This window comes from Ranitomeya variabilis, chromosome 3 (assembly GCF_051348905.1).
Source record: "Ranitomeya variabilis isolate aRanVar5 chromosome 3, aRanVar5.hap1, whole genome shotgun sequence".
In the NCBI taxonomy this organism is placed as follows: Eukaryota; Metazoa; Chordata; class Amphibia; order Anura; family Dendrobatidae; genus Ranitomeya; species Ranitomeya variabilis.
Window position 1 is genome coordinate 614,362,821 of NC_135234.1, and position 14,454 is coordinate 614,377,274.

Sequence of the window (14,454 nt, forward strand, 5' to 3'; positions counted from 1 at the left end):
AACCTGCTGTGAGCACAGGGCACTCCAGAGGATCTAATATGCTTCCAAGCACATCCTGGGGGATACATAGCGACCCTCGCATATGACACCGGTCACTGCCTTACAATATATATATATATATATATATATATATATATATATATATATATATATATATACGTACACATATACATATACATACATTTTATTTATTTTTTTAAAGATTCATTGACCCTCTTTTCTTTGTAGAATTTTCGATCCAGTGGTCGGTCCTATCAGTGACTGACTGACAGCTACATCTGTATGCACCCTTATACAAAGAAATTACTGATGGGACCGCCCACTGGACCAAAAATCCCACAAAAGCGCAGAGGTTTAAATGAAGAAAATTTGGATACTGAATCTTTATTTAGGAGGGTTTATACTTGTTTTCTTACTTATGGTAAGTTTTCTTTTAAAACCTTCCAAGAGCTATCTTGAATTGATAAGGACTGAATTATTATGTTTGCAGAAAACTAGAAACACCACAAGATGATGATGGTGATGATGATGATGATGATGAATTTTTTGGGCCTGCCCTTCCACCAGGCTTTAAAAGACCGTCAGACTCCCCGGAAAGGTATGCCATTTAATTTATTTTTTTTATTTGCTTTTTTTTATCCTTATCTTTCCCATTTCTATGCTCTCATAGGTCATTTGGGATGTTTTTAGTCCTACTTTTCGGTTTTGTGAACTGTTGAGCAAGCACCAGGGCAGTTTGTTGTGAGATGTTTCCAATAGCCATTCATGCTAGCAGAGGTTCTGTCCTTGGCATTGCGACAGCAGCCATAGATGCTTTTGATGTACCAGGCTGTAGTTTCCTGTAATTATACTGTGACATAGAAATGTGTGCTTCATATCATAAATTGCAATCAGACATCAATTCTAAAGAACAGAGCAGACGGCGTTCGGCCTCTGATTGCCATGTTCCTTTATTGTGCAGCCAGGCTTTTATAATCTCAGCAAATCCAGATGATGGCTAAAAGTGTTCTCTGAAATTGCATCAATACTTTCTGCTTTTACACTCGCTGCATCATTGCAAACATTTTAGAATATGAAATATTTGACAAATGATGTAATGGATCATAAATTGCAATGTGCTTCTCCTTATCACTAACAGAGATGTGTTCTGTTTTAGACCAGTTATAGGTCCAGCTTTGCCACCTGGTTTCAAAAGACAGAATTCTGATAGCGATGACGGCTCTGATTCTAAGGGATCTTCAGATAAGTATAAGGTAATTGGCAGCACTAGCTACAGTGATATGTAAATGTTTGTCCACCCCTTGTCAAAATTACTGTTATTATGAACAGTTAAGTAAGTTGAACATTAAATAATCTCTAAAAGGCCTAAAATGACACATTTCCTTTGTATTTTAGGCAAAAAAAGTTTTCATTCTTTTACATTTTAAAAATTACAAAATAGGGAAAAATTGGCTGATGCAAAACTTGCATCTCCCTGCGTGGAGAGTACTTAGTAACACCCCTTTTGAAGGTATTTCAGCTTGTAAACAATTTTTCTAGCCAGCCAAGAGAGTCTTTTAATTATTGTTTGAGGGATTTTCATCCATTCTTCCTTGGAAAATTCTTCCAGTTCTGTGAGATTCCTGGGACGTCTTGCATCCACTGCTATTTTGAGGTTTAGCCACAGATTTTCAATGATGTTCAGATAAGGGGACTGTGAGGGCCATTGTAAAAGTCAGCTTTTTAGGTAGATTCTGACTTGTGTTTAGGATCATTATCCATTTGTAGAAGCCATCCTCTTTTCAACTTCAGCTTTTTTACAGATGGTGTTATGTTTGCATTAAGAATTTGTTGAAATTTCATTGAATCCATTCTTTTTTCTACCTGTGAAATGTTCCCCTTGCCATTGGCTGCAACACAACCCCGAAGCATGATTGACCCACCCCCATTCTTAATGGTTGGCAAGATGTTCTTAACCTGAAATTCTGTACCCTTTTTTCTACACACATACCTTTTGATCATTGTGGCCAAAGAGTTCTATTTTAACCTCATAGGTCCACAGGACTTGCTTCTAAAATGCATCAAGCTTGTTTAGATGTTCTTTTGCATACCTCTGACGCTGAATTTTATGGTGAGGACACAGGAGAGGTTTTCTTCTGATGACTCTTCCATGAAGGCCATATATGTGCTGGTGTCTCTGAACAGTAGAACAATGTACCTCAACTCCAGAGTCTGCTAAATCTTTCTGAAGGTCTTTTTCAACCAAGCAGGGGTTCTAATTTCTTTCTCTAGCAATCCTATGAGCAGCTCTCACTGAAATTTTTCTTGGTCTTCCAGACCTTATCTTGAACTCCACTGTTCCTGTTAACTGCCTTTTCTTAATTGCCACATTTTTCGAACTGTAAGACACACCTAGGTTTTAGAAAAGGAAAATAGAAAAAAAAATTGAAGCATAAAATTTGGTCATGAAGCACTGTTATAGGGGGTGGTTCTGCTGCTGACACTGCTACAGGGGTAATGTCCCCCAATTCTGTACTAATATCCTCCATCCTGGTATATATATGTCCCCAATCCAGGTATACATGGCCCCCTCCTCATCGTCCTGGTATACATGGCCCCCTCATTACCGTCCTGGCATACATGGCATCCTCATCCTGGTATATATGGCCCCCTCATCACCATCCTGGTATACATGGCCCCCCTCATCACTGTCCTGGTATACATGGCCCCCCTCATCACCGTCCTGGTATACATGGCCCCCTCATCACCATCCTGGTATACATGGCCCCCTGATCACCGTCCTGGTATACATGGCCCCCTCATCACCGTCCTGGTATACATGGCCCCCTCATCATCGTCCTGGTATACATGGCCCCCTCATCACCATCCTGGTGTACATGGCCCCCTCATCACCATCCTGGTATACATGGCCCCCTCATCACCGTCCTGGTATACATTGCCCCCTCATCACCCTCCTGGTATACAGTTATTCACAAAAGTTTACATACCTTGGCAGAATTTTTGCCTTCTTGGCCTTTTTTCAGATAATATGAGATAATATGAATGATAACACTAAAACTTTTTCTCCACTCACTTAGTGTTTGGGAGAAGTCATTTTATTGTCAAACTACTTTGTTTTCTCTTTTGAAATCATAATGACAAAACATCCAAATGACCCTGATCAAAAGTTTATATACCCCATTTCTTAATCCTTTCCCGACCTGTGACACAGCGTATGTGTCATAAAATTCGGTGCCGATCCGACCTGTGACGCATATGCTGTGTCACAAAATGATCGCGTTCCTGCAGATCGGGTGAAAGGGTTAACTCAAATTTCACCCGACCTGCAGGGACAGGGGGAGTGGTACTTCAGCCCGGGGGGGTGGCTTTGCCCCCCACGTGGCTACGATCGCTCTGATTGGCTGTTTCACTTTCAACAGCCAATCAGAGCAATTTGTAATATTTCACCTATGAAACTTGGTGAAATATTACAGTCCAGCCATGGCCGATGCTGTAATGTCATCGGTCATGGCTGAAGACCCCGATCTGCCACCGACGGCGGTGATTTGCCGCCGCCGTCATTGTTTCCTGCCCCTCCGTCCTGTCCTCCACACCCTCGTCCCCCCCCCCCCCCCCCCGCTGTTCGATCCCACCCATCCATACTTACCGAGTCCAGGTGTCCCTCCGTCTTCTCCTTTTGGCTCCGCCATCTTCCAAAACGGCGGGCGTAGTGCGTCCGCCGATTCGGCTGGTCGGCAGATTCATTCCAGGTACATTTTGATCATTTTGTGATAGGTTCTATCACAATGATCAAAATAAAAAAATAGTAAATAACCCTTCCCCCTTATCACCCCCATAGGTAATGAACATAATAAAATAAAGAAAATTATATTTATTTTTATTTTTCCACTAGGGTTAGAATTAGGGTTAGGGTTGCAATTAGGGTTAGAATTAGGGTTAGGGTTAGAATTAGGCTATGTGCACATGGTGCGGATTTGGCTGCGGATCCGCAGTACCATGTAAACCTATGGAAAACAAAATCTGCTGTGCCCATGGTGCGGAAAATACCGCTCGGTATTTTCCGCAGCATGTCAATTCTTTGTGCAGATTCTGCAGCGTTTTACACCTGTTCCTGTATAGGAATCCGCAGGTGAAATCAACTGTAAATCCGCAGGTAAAATGCAGGGTTGTGGTTAGGGGTGTGTTGGGGTTAGGTTGTAATCAGGGTCATGGTTAGAGTTGGGATTAGGGTTAGAGGTGTGTTGGGGTTAGTGTTGGAGTTAGAATTGAGGGGTTTCCACTGTTTAGGCACATCAGGGGGTCTCCAAAAGCGACATGGTGCCACCATTGATTCCAGCCAATCTTGCTTTCAAAAAGTGAAATGGTGTTCCCTCCCTTCCGAGCCCCGACGTGTGCCCAAACAGTGGTTTACCCCCACATATGGGGTATCGGTGTACTCAAGACAAACTGGACAACAACTTTTAGGGTCTAATTTCTCCTGTTACCTTTGTGAAAATAAAAAATTGCGGGCTAAAAAAACATTTTTGAGGAAAGAAAAATGATTTTTTATTTTCACGGCTCTGCGTTATAAACTTCTCTGAAGCACTTGGGGGTTCAAAGTGCTCACCACACATCTAGATTAGTTCCTTGGGAGGTCTAGTTTCAGAAATGGGGTCACTTGTGGGGGAGCTCCAATGTTTAGGTACACAGGGGCGCTCCAAACGCGACATGGTGTTCACTAACGATTGGAGCTAATTTTTCATTCAAAAAGTCAAATGGCGCTCCTTCCCTTCCGAGCCTTGCCGTGTGTCCAAACAGTGGTTTACCCCCACATGTGAGTGGTTTACCCCCACATGTGAGGTATCGGTGTACTCAGCAGAAATTGCCCAATAAATTTTAGCATCCATTTTATCCTGTTGCCCATGTGAAAATGAAAAAATTGAGGCTACAAGAACTTTTTTGTGAAAAAAAAAAAAGTACATTTTCATTTTTACTGATCAATTTGTGAAGCACCTGAGGGTTTAAAGTGCTCACTATGCATCTAGATAAGTTCCTTGGGGGGGTCTAGTTTCCAAAATGGGGTCACTTGTGGGGGAGCTCCAATCTTTAGGCACACAGGGGCTCTCCAAACGCGACATGGTGTCCTCTGAAGATTGGAAACAATTTTTCATTCAAAAAGTCAAATGGCGCCCCTTCCCTTCCGAGCCCTGTCGTGAGCCCAAACAGTGGTTGCCCCCCACATATGGGTTATCAGTGTACTCAGGACAAGTTGGACGGCAACTTTCGGGGTCCTTTCGGTTTCTCCTTTTACCCTTGGGAAAATAAAAAAAATTGTGGCTTAACCCCTTACTGACATCGGACGGTATAGTACGTCCGATGTCAGCTCCCCTGCTTTGATGCAGGGCTCCGCGGTGAGCCCGCATCAAAGCCGGGACATGTCAGCTGTTTTGAACAGCTGACATGTGCCCGCAATAGCGGCGGGTGAAATCGCGATTCACCCGCCGCTATTAACTAGTTAAATGCCGCTGTCAAACGCAGACAGCGGCATTTAACTACCGCATCCTGCCGGGCGGCCGGAAATGACGTCATCGCCGACTCCCGTCATATGATCGGGGATCGGCGATGTGTCAGGACAGTAACCATAGAGGTCCTTGAGAACTCTATGGTTACTGATCGCCGGTAGCTGTGAGCGCCACCTGCAATTCTACTACATAGCAGCAAACAGCAGATCGCTGTTATGTAGCAGAGGCGATCGGGTTGTGCCTGCTTCTAGCCTCCCATGGTACTGTAAACCTCATGGAAAACTGCTACGAATTCGCAGCGGCCAATCCGCTGCGGATCCGCGGCCAAATCCGCACTGTGTGCACATGCCCTAACCCTACCCCTAACCCTAACCCTAGTTCTAACCCTAACCCTAGTGGAAAAAGAAAAAAAATATTTTCTTTTTTTTATTATTGTCCCTACCTATGGGGGTGATAAAGGGGGGGGTTATTTATTATTTTTTTATTTTGATCGCTGTGATAGGTTCTATCACAGCGATCAAAATGTACTTGTAACGAATCTGCCGGCCGGCAGATTCGGCGGGCGCACTGCGCATGCGCCCACCATTTTGGAAGATGGCGGCGCCCATGGAGAAGACGGACGGGCATCGGGAGCCTCGGTAAGTATAAGGGGGGGGGGAGATCGGGGCACGGGGGGGGCGTCGGAGCACAGGGGGGTGGCATAGGAGCACGGGGGGAGCGGACAGGAGGACGGGGGAGCGGAGCACAGGACGGAGGGGACTACGGGACAGATCGGTGGCTTGGGGGGGAGATTGGTGGGGTGGGGGGGACTCACATCAGGGTTTCCAGCCATGGCCGATGATATTGCAGCATCGGCCATGGCTGGATTGTAATATTTCACCAGTTTTTCAGGTGAAATATTACAAATCGCTCTGATTGGCAGTTTCACTTTCAACAGCCAATCAGAGCGATCGTAGCCACGGGGGGGTGAAGCCATCCCCCCTGGGCTGAAGTACCACTCCCCCTGTCCCTGCAGATCGGGTGAAATTGGAGTTAACCCTTTCACCCGATCTGCAGGGACGCGATCATTCCATGACCCCACATAGGCGTCATGGGTCGGATTGGCACGGGTTTTCATGACGCCTACGTGGCGTCATGGGTCGGGAAGGGGTTAAAATGCAATAACGGGCGATCAAAAGAACGTATCTGCACCGAATTGGAATCATTAAAAACGCCAGCTCAGCACGCAAAAAATAAGCCCTCAACCGACCCCAGATCATGAAAAATGGAGACGCTACGAGAATCGGAAAATGGCGCATTTTTTTTTGTTGTTTTTTTTAGCAAAGTTTGGAATTTTTTTTCACCACTTAGGTAAAAAATAACCTAGTCATGTTAGGTGTCTATGAACCCGTAATGACCTGGAGAATCATAATGGCAGGTTAGTTTTAGCATTTAGTGAACCTAGCAAAAAAGCCAAACAAAAAACAAGTGTGGGATTGCACTTTTTTTGCAATTTCACCGCACTTGGAATTTTTTTCCCGTTTTCTAGTACACAACATGGTAAAAGCAATGATGTCGTTCAAAAGTACAACTTGTCCCGCAAAAAATAAGCCCTCACATGGCCAAATTGACGGAAAAATAAAAAAATTATGGCTCTGGGAAGGAGGGGAGTGAAAAACTAACACGGAAAAACGAAAAATCCCACGGTCATGAAGGGGTTAAAGATCATTTTTGGGACTAAAAAGTTAAATGTTCATTTTTTACTTAATTCTTTTCCTTTTATTAGCCTGTCTCAGATATGGCTTTTTCTTTGCCACTCTGCCCTGAAGGCCAGCAACCCGGAGTCGCCTCTTCACTGTAGACGTTGACACTGGGGTTTTGCATGTACAATTTAATGAAGCTGCCAGTTGAGGACCTGTGAGGCGTCGATTTCTCTAACTACAGACTCTAATGTACATGTCTTGTTGCTCAGTTGTGCAGCAGGGCCTCCCACTTCTCTTTCTACTCTGGTTAGAGCCTGTTTGTGCTCTCCTCTGAACGTAGTAGTACACACCGTTGTAGGAAATCAGTTTCTTGGCAATTTCTCGCATGGAGTAGCCTTCATTTCTAAGAACAAGAATAGACTGTAGAGTTTCACATGAAAGTTCTTTTTTTTGGGCCATTTTGAGAGTTTAATGGAACCAACAAATGTAATGCTGCAGATTCTCAACTAGCTCAAAGGAAGGTCAGGTTTATAGGTTCTCTAATCAGCCAAACAGTTTTCAACTGTGCTAACATACTTGCACAAGGGTTTTCAAGGGTATTCTAACCATCCATTAGCCTTCTTACACAGTTAGCAAACACAAAAGTACCAAAAGAACACTGGAGTGATGGTTGTTGGAAATGGGCCTCTATACACCTATGAAGATATTGCATTACAAACCAGACGTTTGCAGCTTGAATAGTCATTTACCACATTAACAATGTATAGAGTTTATTTCTGAATCATTTAATGTTAGCTTCATTGGAAAAAACTGTTTCTTTCAAAAATATGGAAATTTCTAAGTGACCCCGAACTTTTGAACGGTAGTGTATGTATATGTGTATATATATGTATATGTATATGTGTGTGTGTGTGTGTATATATATATATATGTATATATATATATAATGTGTATATATACATACACACACACACACACACACACACACACACACACACACACACACACACACACACACACACACACACACACGTGTGTATATATTGTAGGGATTCACTCGCTCAGGTGCGTTGGAGGAAACAGGAGGCACATTCTCTTTAATGTCCATGTGGGTTTATTTGCTCCATAAACCAGCAAGGCGGCAACACAAAGGTAAACAGTGCGTACATCAGGCCGACATAGCATCAAAGTCCATAGAAGAGCTCCGCTCTCTCAAGTCTGTAGGCACGCAGGCCCAGTCCTGGAGCCTTAACACACTGTTGAGGCTTTCTCCTCCACACACACAGACTCCTGTCTGTAGTGTCCTGCCTGGACACAGGGATCTCTGTCCACACTCACAGATTCCCAAACACTCACTAGCATGTGCCAAACACACCTCCATTATGTAGCCTGAAACCACACCCAGGTACCTGTCACATGATTAGACATGTGGTTCTGACATCACCACAGGTCCTGAAACAAACATAGATAGGCATGGTTATGCCCCTTACCCAGGGGTGAGGTATATGGGTAGCCAGACCCTCCCATCTCTCATAGCTACCCGTAACCCGGACCCAAATATACTTAAACAATTCCTTATTGCTTTATGTGCATTACAGAAAACACTCCGGGTTACATCACAGCGACAAGCCTTCTCTGTGATACATACCTCCCATCGACTATCCAACCTTTAGCCACGCTACTATATATATATATATATATATATATATATATATATATATATATATATATATATATATATATATATATATTAGATGGTAGCCCGATTCTAACTCATCGGGTATTCTAGAATATGTATGTAGTTTTATTTATGAAGATTTTAGAATAATACATTGAATACACAGGATTCAGCCGGCCGCGACCAATTAGCGAAGCGTGGTTCAAATCCCACGCCAATTCGCGGCCGGACTGCGCCTGTCGCTGATTGTTCGCGGCCGTCCATGTAGTATATAACAGCCCACGTAGTATATAGCACAGCCACAAAGTATATAGCACAGCCACAAAGTATATAGCACAGCCACGTAGTATATAGCACAGCCACGTAGTATATAGCACAGCCACGTAGTATATAACACAGCCCACGGAGTATATAGCACAGCCACGTAATATATAGCACAGCCCACAGAGTGTATAACAGCCCACATAGCATATGACACAGCTCACGTAGTATATAACAGCCCACGCACGCAGTATATAACACAGCCCACGTAGTGTATGACACAGCCCACGTAGTGTATGACACAGCTCACGTAGTGTATAACACAGCCCACGTAGTGTATAACACAGCCCACGTAGTGTATAACACAGCCCACGTAGTGTATAACACAGGCCACGTAGTGTATAACAGCCCACGTCGTGTATAACACAGCCCACGTAGTATATTGCACAGCCCACTTAGTATATAGCACAGCCCACGTAGTGTATGACACAGCCCACGTAGTGTATGACACAGCCCACGTAGTGTATGACACAGCCCACGTAGTGTATGACACAGCCCACGTAGTGTATGACACAGCCCACGTAGTGTATGACACAGCCCACGTAGTGTATAACACAGGCCACGTAGTGTATAACAGCCCACGTCGTGTATAACACAGCCCACGTAGTATATTGCACAGCCCACTTAGTATATCGCACAGCACACGCAGTATATTGCACAGCCCACGTAGTACATTGCACAGCCCACGTAGTACATTGCACAGTCAACGTAGTACATTGCACAGCCCACGTAGTATATTGCACAGCCCACGTAGTATATTGCACAGCCCACGTAGTATATTGCACAGCCCACGTAGTATATTGCACAGCCCACGTAGTATATTGCACAGCCCACGTAGTATATTGCACAGCCCACGCAGTATATAGCAATGTGGGCATCATTTCCCTGTTAAAAAAAAAAGAATTAAAATAAAAAATAGTTATATACTCACCTTCCGATGGCCCCGGATCCAGGCGAAGCGGTTACCGACGGTCCTCTTGCGCTCCGGTCCCAAGAGTGCATTGCGGTCTCGCGAGATGATGACGTAGCGGTCTCGCGAGATCGCTACGTCATCATCTTGCGAGACCGCAATGCATGGAGCAGTCACTGGGGCGTCGAGAGGAGCGGAATAGGCCGGTTCTGGATCCGAGGGGCCGACGGACGGTGAGTATATAACGATTTTTTTTATTATTTTTAACATTAGATCTTTTAACTATTGATGCCGCATACGCAGCATCAATAGTAACAAGTTGGTCACACAGGGTTAATAGCAGCGGTAACGGAGTGCATTACCCGCGGTATAAAGCAGTCCGTTACCTCTGCCATTAACCCTGTGTGAGCGCTGACTGGAGGGGACTATGGAGCGGGCGCTGACTGCGGCATTTTGCCGCCGGACTGTGCCCGTCGCTAAAATACCTTATTTTGTGGAATATAAGATGCAATGGACCATAAGACGCGCCCCAAATTTGTCCACTATTCTGACAGCGTCTTTTCAATCCCCCCTCTTCTTACCCTAGTAAGATAATAACTCTTATACTCGCCTCCGGTGTCGGCACCATACCAGTGGTGTCGGCATTCGCTCTACTGGAGCTCGCGTAAGTTCATAGTATAGCAGGACACATTTACATACCAATATGTAATACGCTTAAATATTAGTAATAAATAATACAACGCCCATTTGCGGTATTGTACAGTTATTATTTTAATGACCTTTTAAAAATAGACTTAAAGGGGTATTCCCATTGCCAAGTTCCTATCGCAATATGTAGTAGGTGTAATAATAATATTAGCGAATACCTCCAATTAGAAATGTAGTATATATATTTTTGATTCGCTATGTCTCTTTCCTATGCAGGCATTGCAGGACCATAGGTGTCCATGGTTGCGTCCACTGATAAAGTGACAGCCAGTTACTCTTGATCATAACCATGGATACCTAAGGTCTTGCATTGCCTGCACATGAGGAAAGAGGCATAGCGAATCAAAAAACTATACTATATTTCTAATTGGAGGTATTTGCCAATATTAGTAGTAGTACACCGTTTTATATATTGGGATAGGACCTTTGAGATGGGCATTCCCCTGTAAATGGAACAAGAACTGATGACGGAACTCTGTATACACTGACATAATTCCCAAGCTGTCTAAGGGCTATCTTAGTCCTACTGGAAGTAACCTTCTATGTCAATTTAATCCTGTCAAATGACAACTGAGCTACAACATCATGTCATATCTGCCTTTACAGAACTCAGAGTGAATTTCCCAATGCTATTTAGTGATCCTTAAAATATTAAAGAAGCACTCCCATCAAATTTGTTACCTTTTTAATATATTGCAATCATCATATTATATAGCACTGTGTACTTACAATTGCTCTTTTTGCCTTTCTACCCAGTAAATTCTCTTTTCTCTGCTCTATGTAGAAACAGGAAGTCTCTTGTCCCTGCATTTATCATTCTCCTCTTCAACTCCTGACCCAGCTGCTCCCTTCTCCCCCCTGCCAGTGACTGATGACTCTCATACAGGGAAAATTGACTTCCCATTTCTACATAGGGCTTAGATGATTCACCTAGTCAGTTTTCAGTCACGTGATATCATAGACCTACTGGAAAAGAAGAATTAGCTGGGTAGAAAGGGAAAATGAGCAATTGTAAGTGCACAGTGCTATATAGTATATTGATTGCAATATAGTAAGAGAATGAAAATGTAATAATTATAAGGGATAACTCAGGAGACTCTTTGCGTGGAACAAGACAACTACAGGACACAGTTTTATGTGGTAAAGTCTATATTATCACACGGTGATTCAAACAGGTGCAGAGAGAAACTCAAGTCCACAACACTTGGAGTAAATATTAACTCCTTCACCCCCAAGGGTGGTTTGCACGTTAATGACCAGGCCAATTTTTACAATTCTGACCACTGTCCCTTTATGAGGTTATAACTCTGGAACGCTTCAACGGATCCTGGTGATTCTGACACTGTTTTCTCGTGACTAGTGTTGAGCATTCCGATACCGCAAGTATCGGCCGATACTTGCTGGTATCGGAATTCCGATACCGAGTTCCGATACTTTTGTGGTATCGGGAATCGGTATCGGAACCATATTCATGTGTAAAATAAAGAATTAAAATAAAAAATATGGATATACTCACCTCTCCGGTGGCCCCTGGATCTTACCGCTCTAACCGGGAGCCTCCGTTCCTAAGAATGAGCGCGTGAAGGGCCTTCGATGACGTCGCGGCTTCTGATTGGTCGCGTGAGCGGTCACATGAGCGGTCACGCGACCAATCAGAAGCTGCGACGTCATCGAAGGCCCTTCACGCGCTCATTCTTAGGAACGGAGGCTCCCGGTTACAGCGGTAAGATCCAGGGGCCACCGGAGAGGTGAGTATATCCATATTTTTTATTTTACTTCTTTATTTTACACATGAATATGGATCCCAGGGCCTGAAGGAGAGTTTCCTCTCCTTCAGACCCTGGGAACCATTCCGATACTTTGCGTCCCATTGAAATGCATTGGTATCGGGTATCGGTATCGGCGATATCCGATATTTTTCGGGTATCGGCCGATACTATCCGATACCGATACTTTCAAGTATCGGATGGTATCGCTCAACACTACTCGTGACATATTGTACTTCATGATAGTGGTAAAATTTCTTTGATATTACCTGCGTTTATTTGTGAAAGAAATGGAAATTTGGCGAAAATTTTGAAAATTTCGCAATTTTCCAACTTTAAATTTTTATGCAATTAAATCACAGTGATATGTCACACAAAATACTTAATAAGTAACATTTCCCACATGTCTACTTTACATCAGCACCATTTTGGAACCAAAATTTTTTTTTGTTAGGGAGTTATAAGGGTTAAAAGTTGACCAGCAATTTCTCATTTTTACAACACCATTTTTTTTTAGGGACCACATCTCATTTGAAGTCATTTTGAGGGGTCTATATGATAGAAAATACCCAAGTGTGACACCATTCTAAATACTGCACCCCTCAAGGTGCTCAAAACCACATTCAAAAAGTTTATTAACTCTTCAGGTGTTTCACAGGAATTTTTGGAATGTTTAAATAAAAATGAACATTTAACTTTTTTTCACACAAAATTTACTTCAGCTCCAATTTGTTTTATTTTACCAAGGGTAACAGGAGAAAATGGACCCCAAAAGATGTTGGACAATTTGTCCTGAGTACGCAGCTACCCCATATGTGGGGGTAAACCACTGTTTGGGCGCATGACAGAGCTCGGAAGCGAAGGAGCGCCATTTGACTTTTCAATGCAAAATTGACTGGAATTGAGATGGGACGCCATGTTGCGTTTGGAGAACAACTGATGTGCCTAAACATTGAAACCCCCCACAAGTGACACCATTTTGGAAAGTAGACCCCCTAAGGAACTTATCTAGAGGTGTGGTGAGCACTTTGACCCACCAAGTGCTTCACAGAAGTTTATAATTCAGAACTGTAAAAATAAAAAATCATATTTCACAAAAATGATCTGTTCGCCCCCAATTTTTTATTTTACAAAGGGTAAGAGAAGAAATTGGACCCCAAAAGTTGTTGTACAATTTGTCCTGAGTACGCTGATACCCCATATGTGGGGGTAAACCACTGTTTGGGCGCATGGGAGAGCTCGGAAGGGAAGGAGCGCCGTTTCTTTTCACTGCAAAATTGACAGGAATTGAGATGGGATGCCATGTTGCGTTTGGAGAGCCACTGATGTGCCTAAACATTGAAACCCCCCACAAGTGACACCATTTTGGAAAGTAGACCCCCTAAGGAACTTATCTAGAGGTGTGGTGAGCACTTTGACCCACCAAGTGCTTCACAGAAGTTTATAATGCCGAACCGTAAAAATAAAAAATCATATTATTTCACAAAAATGAACTTTTTGCCCCCAATTTTTTATTTTCCCAAGGGTAAGAGAAGAAATTGGACCCCAAAAGTTGTTGTACAATTTGTCCTAAATACGCTGATACCCCATATGTGGGGGTAAACCACTGTTTGGGCGCATGGGAGAGCTCGGAAGGGAAGGAGTGCCGTTTGACTTTTCACTGCAAAATTTACAGGAATTGAGATGGGACGCCATGTTGCGTTTGGAGAGCCACTGATGTGCCTAAACATTGAAACCCCCCACAAGTGACACCATTTTGGAAAGTAGACCCCCTAAGGAACTTATCTAGAGGCGTGGTGAGCACTTTGACCCACCAAGTGCTTCACAGAAGTTTATAATGCCGAACCGTAAAAATAAAAAATCATATTATTTCACAAAAATGATCTTT

The 14,454-nt window shown here is 43.4% G+C and overlaps 1 protein-coding gene across 1 annotated transcript in view; it reads left to right on the forward strand.

The window, feature by feature from the left end:
- Positions 1 to 14,454, forward strand: part of GPALPP1 (GPALPP motifs containing 1) — a 71,384-nt gene that overhangs the window by 37,840 nt on the left and 19,090 nt on the right. Inside the window, exons 3-4 of the mRNA XM_077297359.1 lie at positions 491 to 598; positions 1,157 to 1,253. Coding sequence (XP_077153474.1) covers positions 491 to 598; positions 1,157 to 1,253 — 205 coding nt within the window. The remainder of the gene's footprint in view (positions 1 to 490; positions 599 to 1,156; positions 1,254 to 14,454) is intronic.